The sequence below is a fragment of the Asparagus officinalis genome, chromosome 6, assembly GCF_001876935.1.
Source record: "Asparagus officinalis chromosome 6, Aspof.V1, whole genome shotgun sequence".
NCBI lineage: Eukaryota > Viridiplantae > Streptophyta > Magnoliopsida > Asparagales > Asparagaceae > Asparagus > Asparagus officinalis.
Genome location: NC_033799.1, coordinates 29030597 through 29040991, shown reverse-complemented (window position 1 = coordinate 29040991; position 10395 = coordinate 29030597). Strand labels below are relative to the sequence as shown.

Below are 10395 nucleotides of genomic sequence, written 5' to 3'. Positions count from 1 at the left end.
CAATAACTGAGTAGTTTTCAGTTTTCAATATTTGATTTATAATGAATTTAGCCCGGCACATATTTGATATGTTGTGATCATTATCCATTTGTTTATGTATTGCAATTTAGTTTTTTTTTTTTCAAGAGAAGTACACATACTTGATACTCACGCTATCCTCCTCGCGCACAAAATGCGTGCATGGCCAAAAATGAACTGGAGATTGGGGAAATAGGTGGGGGAAGTGGAAAGCATGAAAGAGGAGCCGAACGGTGCCAATTCCAAATCAAGCCCGAAAATGAAAAAAAGGTTTCAAATTTTTTTTTTTTTGATGGAAAAAGATGGTTTCAAGTTAGTTGTGGACAGTAGTGGCCGTTGAATTTGGAAGGTGAGATTTTTTTTGGGATTTTTATAAGTCTTTTTTCTCTCATGAGCTTTAAAACAATATAAGTTGTGAGGGAATTTCTATTTTAAAGTTACATGACATATTTCTTAGATTTTAAAAGCCTTAAAAGTTACATGAGATACTTCTCATGGATTGTAAATGCGTGAACTCTACGCGTTAATAAAACACCAGAAGTCTGTGATCAAAATGCTAACTTCTTTTAAATGCCAAACCGACGAGAGAAATGTACAAAAGATATTAATGTGATAATTTAACGCATTTTCCAAGTTGAAAAGAAAGCAAAAAAAAAAAAAAAAAACCCAAACTGATAAAAGAGAAAAAAAAAAAAAAAAAAAAAAAAAAAACCCAAACTGATAAAAGAGAAATACCTTTAGGACCCAAAATATGGGACGGAGGGGATATGTAAGATGTTCCCTCCCTATTGCATAACGAGCTGGTCATGCTAACTAATTATACAATAGGAGAAAGACATCTCATCTGTCCCCTCTAATTATCTTATATTTTGGGTTCCTGTATTAGCCCTCCCAAGATGTTACTAATAATGCCCATTTGGTTAACTTAGCCCTCAACGAGTCCAACGATGATTAATGAATAATGACAGTGAGCTACTCACCTAATACAGCCGCACTCACAGCCGAGAGGGCATGCGAGTAAAATTCCCGACTCTCCTCGTCAAAAACCAAACTAAACCTCCGACGAGCGGAGAGGGGACAGATCAAACCACCAAACCCTAAAAAACCCAGAAAAGGGTCGAAAAAATAAAAAAAAATAAAAAATGGACCGATCTCGCCTAGCAGCGAGCTACACTACGACCACGCGACTCCGACGTCCAAACCCCTCCCCCTCCCCGCTCCCAAACCCGCTACGACGGCGCCTCGCCGGACTCACACACCAGCTACCGCCACTACGCTCCCGCCGATCGCCGCCCCTCAACCACTCCCATCATCCCATCCCGGCGCGGCGAGCGTCGAGGAGGAGGAGGAGGAGGCACCGGCGGACAACCGCACACCTTCTATCCTAGCGATCCTGTCCCGACCTCAGGCAGTCCGGCAGCCATCAGTCGGCAAGAACGGAGCATCAATCACCCAACTTTCGGCGGGAGGACGAGCGCATGGATAAAAACGTCCCACCGGCCCGCTCGTCCGCTGGCGGATGAGGAGCGGATCATCGAGACCCTCGGGAATAATCGCCGCCGGGAGCCGATGGCGCCCGCCGATCTACTCGCCGGCGCAAGAGCTTTGTTACTGGTTCATGAAAAGTGATATTGATCTCGGAGACTTACAGGGGAGTGGTTAGACAGGACGAAATGGAGGAGGCTGAAGAGGGGAGAGGGAGGGAGGGAAGTGACGACGAGGCTCGTGGTGCCGAGGCTGCATGTTGGGTGTTTGATGGGGAAGGGAGGGAAGATTATTGAGCAGATGAGGATGGACACGAGGACGCATATTAGGATACTTCCGAGAGATGATTACACGCCAAGGTGCGTGTCCATGGCCGAGGAGATTGTTCAGGTAAAAATGTGTGATTGAAAACGAATGTTAAGTTTTGATGGAATTGGAAACCTTTTACTAGTTTGAAATTGGGTCTAGGTCGCGTTGCGTGAATTGCAGCTAGGTCATTTGGTGAAAGGTGAAGAGGATTAGACTGAAAGACATGAATTTTATTCGCATAGATTTGGAGTGTTAATGGCAATGAGAATTAGCATCACATGGACTACTTCATATTTTGGGTTTATGTGCTGCGAACTTTCAGCAGTCATTATGAAATTGGGCTTTTATGATTGTGTTGAGAAATGAGAATGCATTCTAGTTAATGTGAATGCTGCTGCCTGCAGGTGAAGTTGCAAGGTGATTGAAAGAGAGTTTTAAGTTTTGAGGAAATTAGAAATCCTTGGTAGTTAGGTCCAAAGAATGTTGAATGAATGCGTACATAGATCATTTGGTGAAAGATGAAGTGTGACAATTATACTGCAAGGTTTGAATTTTATTCATATGGATTTCAAATGTCAATGACAAGGATAATTAGCATCACATGGACTACTTTATACTTGGGTTCTGATATTGCAGAGTTGCAGCACTCAGTTAATATAAAATTGCTGTAAGTACATGTTCTAGTTGATGAGAATGCTGCGGTTGCAGTGTTATTGAAAGAGATTTTTAAGTTTTGATGGAATTAGAAACCATTTAATAGTTTGAAAACAGGCTTACAGCATGTTGTATGATTTGCACATAGGTCATTTTTTGAAAGATGAAGTCTGAGGATTAGACTGAAAGAATTAGCAACCTCTCAATAGTTTAATTAGGTGTACATAGTGCTGCATGGATGTGTGGCTAGGTCATTTGGTGAAAGTTGAGTTTGAGATTGGATTGCGGGAGTTGAAATTTATTCATATAGATTTCAAATGTCAATTGCAAGGAGGATTAGGCATAATAGGAACTTCATATTTCAAATTTTCTTATTGTTAATGATCACACTCAAAAGATAATTATGATGCTTCCCTGGGATGATTACTTGTGTGTCAATGGCCGAGAAGATTGTTCAGGTAGAATTCTATAAAAAAGCGATTTACCTCCTATTTGAAGTTTCTGATGTGGTTAACCTGAGTAGTTGTAAACCAAAATGAATGGATGAGGAATTCACCTTTAAAGCTGTCCTCAGATTTATACTTACCTCCCTTTTGAAGTTTTGATCTCTTACTTTAATATGCTGCTGACAGTTACAGAAAGAGTGGAGTCCCTTATTTAATGTCATTAAGTGTGCTGATGACATTTTAACCATGTTTTGTTGTTCTATAGTCTCTAACTAGTGACTGAAATACAATTGTTATATGAGATGGAAATTGATTCTTTTTCTTTATTTTTCCATAGGTTGTCGGAGAAAGTACTTGTGTGAAAAAAGCTGTAGAAATAATTTCAGCTCGTCTAAAGGAGAGTTTGCATCGTGATCGTGGTCCTTTTCGAAGATTACATTCACAAGATTATTTTCCACCTGACGATGAGTATGTTAGTGGTTCACATCATCAACCACCCGTGGAAGGACTTGATTTAGAACCACGCTCTTCTCTAGGACAAAGTAGACCTAGGAACATTACCTCTGGCTCACATCCATCTGGATATGCATTTGATATGGATGCTGATTCCATTAATGAACGTCCACAATTATTGCCCTATGAAGACCTTGTATTCCGGATTCTTTGCCCGAACAATAAGGTTGAGGATATCATGGGAGCATCAGATGGAATCATTGAAATGCTTCAAAGTGAAATTGGCGTAGAAGTGAGGGTTAACGATTCTGTGCCTGGCTGTAGTGAAAGTGTTATTATCATCACTTCGGAAGAGGTATTGGCCAATTATATTATTTTCTTTCTCGATAATGTAACTGCATTTAGTCATTATAGTTTTTGTTGTTGTTCAATTTCTGTATACCTCTTTTGCTTTCATGTGAATTTATTCTCTTTCTGAACATTCTCTTTTTTCAATGATGTTATGCTCTTTCTCAGATATATAACTACATTCAGTTGTCTGTGTGAACTAGCTGTCCAATACATATATGTCATTGTTTACCATTAAGCAATTTTATCATATCTGATTTCTGATGCTCTAATATCATTTTGATCAATTTTGTTTGGGTTTTCTTTTTCTGATGCATATATTGCACACACAGGCAAGTAAAAGCAAATGATTGGTGCTTCTTGTTCATTGCTTTACATACTGTGATCATATTGAGGTAGATGACTGATCATCTATGGATTTCATCATTGCCAAACGCTTTTGGAATAATGGGGCTAGTGTTGAATTTTATATGGATGTTTTAATGAACTGCTTGCACAGCTTTCTCTTTGTTAAGAACTTTGGGAGTACTGATCGCCACGATCATCACTGTCGTTGGTTGTCTCTACTAAGTGGGTCATGTATGGAGCTAAAGCTGTTCATCTATGTTGCATGCACAGATATGCAGGAGCATGTCATGACATGACAGCACACAGGAAATTATAAAATATACTTTATAAAGTCTTCCTTTTAAATTGACCAAGATGAAAATTGCTATCAGTGGCAAGAGTTGCGAGAACTTGGAGAAGATCCTGCTACAATTGTGTCTCTGAGAACACGTTTCTAGTTGCCATTTTTCGATTGTCCTTTTAAAGCACCAGTCTTATTCCTCGACAAAAAAGGGGAAAAAAAGAAAAGAAAAAAAAGAAAAAAGAAAAATAAAATAAAAGAAAAAATGTCGCTTTCACTAGGCTTCAAATTTATAAAAGATGACTCCTTATGTGAAGTGCCAATGAGTTTAGTTCCACATCGGTGGGTAAATGAATAATTGAATGGTTTATATAGTTAAATACGAGGTTTAAGTGTAGCATTGGCCAGTCGACTTTGGCAGTGGTTTGAGTCAAACAACGCACTACACTTAGTGAGTCCATGGCTTACACTGCATCAATAGGTTTGTTGGCCGAAGACGTGACAAATGTTATCAGAGCAGTTAGCCAGCTAGAAATGTGGAGCTAAGTGCTATGCGTGACTAAATGTGACACTACATGACCGCAGTTGGAGTCACTTCTAGAGCATGTAGGAGCCACTTTTAAAGTCCATATCGCCTAGCAGTGATATTGGGATGTGCGAATTGTCATATCGCGATGAGGACATCACGAATTTAAGGTAGGGTGATTGTGCAGCCCCTAATGAGTTTAGTAGCACATCGGTAGGTGAATGAAGAATTGAATGGTTTATACAGTAAAGCATGAGGTTCAAGTGTAGCATCGGCTAGTAGATTTTGGCAAACACGTTCAATTCAGTGAGTCCCACAGCTTACATTGTGCCAATGGGTTCGTAGGCCAGGGGCGTGACACTTTATATGTGCCATATAGGCACAAGTTAGAATTGCCTCTATATATTAATTTTCCTTATTTGAACTTGTCAGCTCTATTTTTCTTTTAAATCACCAGCCTCTCTTTCATTAGGCTTTATAAATCAAACTTATAAAAAATAATGATTGCTTGTATGTTCCAAATAGGCACAACTAAGAACTGCCTCTATGTATTAGCTTTCTTTATTTGAACTTTGTCACTTCTATATTTAATATTCTTGTCTGTGTCTCAATGGGTTCCCTTTTGCAAACCTTAGTTTAACATGCAATATGAGTCGAGGGGAACCTTGACCTCAAATACTCAGAATTGTCAATTTAATTTGCATTGATTCCTTAATCCTTATAACCTTCACTCAGTTTTATACTTGCATGTAGATGTGTAAAAATAGTAAACATCATCCATCAAAGTTATTAACATTGATTTTTCCAACACTTTTCTAAGTTAACCACATTATACAACCAGATATGAAGAAAGTAAGGTTTTTCCGAGCATACATGTAATTTCATTATATATGCAGATGGCTAATGTCAAACCGCTTTTAATTATGAACATCTTACTAATGTTGAATTTAAATATTGATATCATAATTCATATCCAACTGTAATAGCTCAAAGGAGATCTAACAACAGGAAATTGAAGCGAACTTAACTCTAATCTTCTGTTAAGTATGTTGTGCATAAGTTGTCGAAATTGAGAAGTGACTATCCATGACGAATCAATTGATTTTGGTGTTGTCTGAGGTTCGCTTCATTAATTTTAACCGTAATGTCTATTCTCTTTACATTCACGTCTGTTGTCTAGCTTCTAGGACAAGTGGCTAGAGCTTAACACTATAGTTTTGATCATATTATCAGACTTGACTCTTTTTCAAATTGTAATTCTTGTCAGTACTTAATATGAGCTACAAAGAATACCTATAACTTTATGTTAGTTTTGTTGAACTTTAAAGTTTCCATTCAATTTTGCTTTTTACTCAGATGTTTTTGTTTATTATTATTATTATTTTTCGCAAGTTCTAGTTTCCTTTGTAGAGAGAAATTTCAAAACTTTCATTTGATTAATTGTCACCTGCGTCTTAGCTGTTACCACTGAGAGTTTGACAAGAATTGTGTATTCTCTACTGTGTGCTCATCTTTTGCCTGGTCATGTTTTTGTAAGTCTTAAATGCAGAAAGCAGAATCATTCATAGGAGTTTTAGCAATAGAGTTGAGATCTCTAAAAAAAGCTTTGATTGAAATGAAAGTCATAGCACCTAGTTGAATTCCAATTTCACAATTCTTTGTTACCATAGGTCATGCTTCACAACACGTCATATACATTACAATCGAAACTTGGCAGTGATTCTGAACACGTGTCCTTCTCTTGTGTCTTGTACCTATTTATTCTAAAATGGACTGCTAGAGAAATCTAGAAAAAGTCCTTTTGTCCTGACAGCATCAATAAGTTTGAAATACCTAAGTCTAAATATGTTTTTCGTATAATATTGGGTGTTCATAAAATTCTCTTCTGGCTCTTCTTCAAATCTGGTACATGTAAGTTCATTCATTATTATGAAATTTAATACTTTTGTTTCAAAATTGTTCTCAATTCTCAAATGTGTTTACCAGGGTCCAGATGATGATCTTTTTCCTGCTCAGGAAGCTTTATTGCATATCCAAACACACATTGTAGATCTTGGTCCTGACAAGGATAATGTCATAACAACAAGGCTTCTGATTCCAGCAAGTGAAATTACATGTCTGGAGGGAAGAGATGGTTCATTATTAGATATACAGAGATTGACGAATGCTAATGTGCAAATATTACCAAAGGAAGACCTTCCTCCTTGTGCATTGGAGGCTGATGAGCTCATACAGGTTTGTAACTGTTATGCCTGTGGAAGTGTGAATATGTTTTCTAATAATTAGTATTTATTCAAATTATTCCAATTTGGATATATTTACATCTCCAAGCATATAGTGATCAGACTAATTGAGACGGTGTGCTTAACCCAGTAGATGCTTACAGATTGTAGGGGAGATAAGAGCTGCTCGCAATGCTCTTGTCCAAGTGACTGCTAAATTACGCAGTTATCTTTATCGTGACATCTCCACTCGTGACGTTTCCACTCCGAAAGATATGCCACCCCCATCTATTTCGACACCAAACCATGCTGTTAATATTGCTGGACCTGGAAGTGATCTAGGTTCTGTTAAAAGTTCACCTCGTGAAGCATACCAATGCAATGAGCCTCCCTCATCAGTTAATCAAAATGTCAATACAACACCTTTCACATGGCAACAGAAGGTAATAGTCACTGATATTCTCTCCAATTCATGTTTAATTCTTGATTCAAATAGCATCAATTGCTTCTCTGTTTTTTCCTATTTAAAAATAGCATTGTATTTCTAATTTCTGGAACCTCACGGCGTGTTTACCTGTGTTGTAAAATGGATGTTGATAATATTTTCGCCTTTTCCTTTTCCTCAGTGCATTCATATCTTTTTGTGTGATAATATATGAGACTTCAATAATTTTAAGGAAAAGATTGATAAATAAACTATTTGGAATTTACTCTTTCTGGGGTACCTTTACTATGTAATACACACAAACAGAAAAATTTAAAGCAGCCTAGGCTGTAAAACTACCTCAAACCTTGTCGCCATCCTGGACAGCAAAACAAACATGCAACCCAAGTATATATGTGAATGCCAAGGCGAGTAGTGTGATAAGGTAGAATGCATGTTGGCAGCGATGCCTAGTTTCATCTTGAGTGGCCCGTACCAACATCCAGTGTGGATACATGTAGACATGGGTAGGATTTGCACTGGATTTGCCATTTATAAATCATGCATATATCAAGTTCAAAAAGACACCCTCACTATGAGCCGCGTTTCATAGGATTCACATTGCTATGACACTTGAACCCATAACCCACTGAATTTTTGCCCTGGGTTATTTAGTTGGAAACGATTTGTCATGAATTTTACGTCCTCTGTATTATGACTCCTTCCCTGTATACCTTTTTAGACAGAAATGATTGTCTTGCTTTCTTCACCCTCAAGTCTTTTGTTACTTCATCCCCACTGTTATGCAATCAAGAGTATTCAAGACTCTTACACAACCTACATAATCTCCAAGTAAGTTGGTGTCAACTATATATTAGGGACTAACTGTAGCACCAGAACTTAGTTCCACATGAAATATAGTAAAGGGGTTATATGCTACATAATAATTTAAGTTCAGTGTGAACTGAAAACTTGATCAACCACACACACGCAAACTCTCTCTCCCTGAGATAGAGAAAAAGAAGAACCCTTACACCACCACCCATCTTCCCTACTTTCTCCTTTGCCTTGTCTGGCTTTCATGGATTTCCAATGTAATAACGACTTCACCTCATGTGAATTTCCTACTACTACTTTTCTTTCTTTTGGGACTCCCTTTCTACTTTTCTTTGTTTATCTTTTCCTTATTTAAATTCTGATGCTCTCTTTAGTTTTAGATTTCCTATGTAATTCTGTGAGCAACTTAATCTATAGGCTCAGTAGACCTTCTGCATCTCCAATCCACTTATGGTTTGCCTCTTCTGCTAATATTTGTGCCCTCTCCTCAAATGGGTCTTATCTTATGGACATTAGGTAACTACTGAAACCTCACATGTAGTCTCTACGGTGTAGAATTTCTTCAAGTTCTTATTAATAATTTTCGTCCTTCTATTTAGCCAATGCTCCCACAATGTCTCCATCAAAACCTCAGTTTTATTTAGTATGTGTATTTTCTATATTCCCCATAAATTTAACCGGTTTTCATCTAGTCTTTCTATATCTGTAGCGGCTTGCTCATTGTTCATTTGACATTCTTTGATTTTTTGAAACTTATTTTTTAAGTCAAAATATACATATGTCATCCCTTCAAACCTGACCCTGCTAACCACCCACCTGCACGCCCCATCACTGCCCTCCTTTCTCCTCCCTTTCTTGTGGTTAGGTACTATCTTATAATAAGTGTTGAGGGAATCGAATTACCTGTTCGATGATTTCGTTCCGTTCTGATTAATTTTCTTTGCTCTTTACTTTCTGCTTGTTGGGTATTTGCTAACACTCTTTTATATTATAAATGTATCTTAGTCTATCTTGTTCTCTTTTGGATTATAGGATAATGGCGATAGTTCAAGTGCATCACTTGAGCAGAAAGAAATTAATGCTAATGATGAAGGAAGACAAAGTGCGATTAAAAGGTGACTGGTGGAACTTTCTTATCTGCTTGGTTTCTATTCCCTACCCTTATGATACTTTAACATTTTTTCCTCGCCCATCAGATTCAGTGCTCCATTAGTTACTAAGAGTATACTCGAAGTCGTTATACCACAAAATGCAGTTCAGAGCTTACTTATGAGATCAGGAAGCAAGCTTGTCCTGATCAGTGAGGTGAGTAAATCGAACATAATTATGTATCAAAAAGTATACATGGATCCCTAGACTCTTCTCTGAACTATTCTTTTACTTGAAACAGATGTCTGGAGCATCCGTTAACTTAATAGAAGATCAACCGGAGCAGACTGAAAAGGTTGTACGAATATCTGGGACCCCAGAGCAGTCTGAGAGGGCTCAGAGCCTACTCCAGGGATTTATATTAAGCAGTAATCTCTCTCTTGCTCTCGTACTTATTTTCATCCTGAAGTATCTATATATACCTCCCATTCAACCTGACATTTCTTTCATTTTCTCGATAAGCTTTTTCTAGTGATGTGACCTCACCATTATCCTTCTTGTTTTTCTTGTCAGCACAAGATGACGTTCCATCAAGCTAAATAAGCGATGGCCATGCTGAAGTTTACTTCCTCAGGAGTACCATTAACTTTCACACTCCGGATCTGTTACTGGTTTTCCCTTCACCAGGTGAATCAAGATATTGGTTCCCTATCTCTCATATAGAAGGTACACAGGGCTTCCATTTGGCTGCCAGCTTAGCTAGTACTATTGCGTGTCATTTACCAATTCAACTGGCTAAATTTAAATGTAACCATTAGAATCCCTGACATGCATCTTTCTATGTGACAACTGAACAATAATATAGAATGCTATCATCTGTAAAAGATTCCTATGATGCCTAAGGTGGATATCTCCTTGAAACATGCTATGTATAGCTCATGATTTGTCCGTGTTGA

General features: G+C 37.9%; 1 protein-coding gene across 1 annotated transcript in view; it reads left to right on the top strand.

Moving 5' to 3' along the window:
* Window positions 1-10395, top strand: part of LOC109845982 (RNA-binding KH domain-containing protein RCF3) — an 11119-nt gene extending 724 nt beyond the window's left edge. Inside the window, exons 2-9 of the mRNA XM_020415207.1 lie at window positions 1670-1893; window positions 3250-3720; window positions 6854-7102; window positions 7254-7532; window positions 9383-9465; window positions 9547-9655; window positions 9741-9867; window positions 10013-10395. Of these exons, the coding sequence (XP_020270796.1) occupies window positions 1670-1893; window positions 3250-3720; window positions 6854-7102; window positions 7254-7532; window positions 9383-9465; window positions 9547-9655; window positions 9741-9867; window positions 10013-10038 (1568 nt within the window). The 3' untranslated portion in view covers window positions 10039-10395. The remainder of the gene's footprint in view (window positions 1-1669; window positions 1894-3249; window positions 3721-6853; window positions 7103-7253; window positions 7533-9382; window positions 9466-9546; window positions 9656-9740; window positions 9868-10012) is intronic.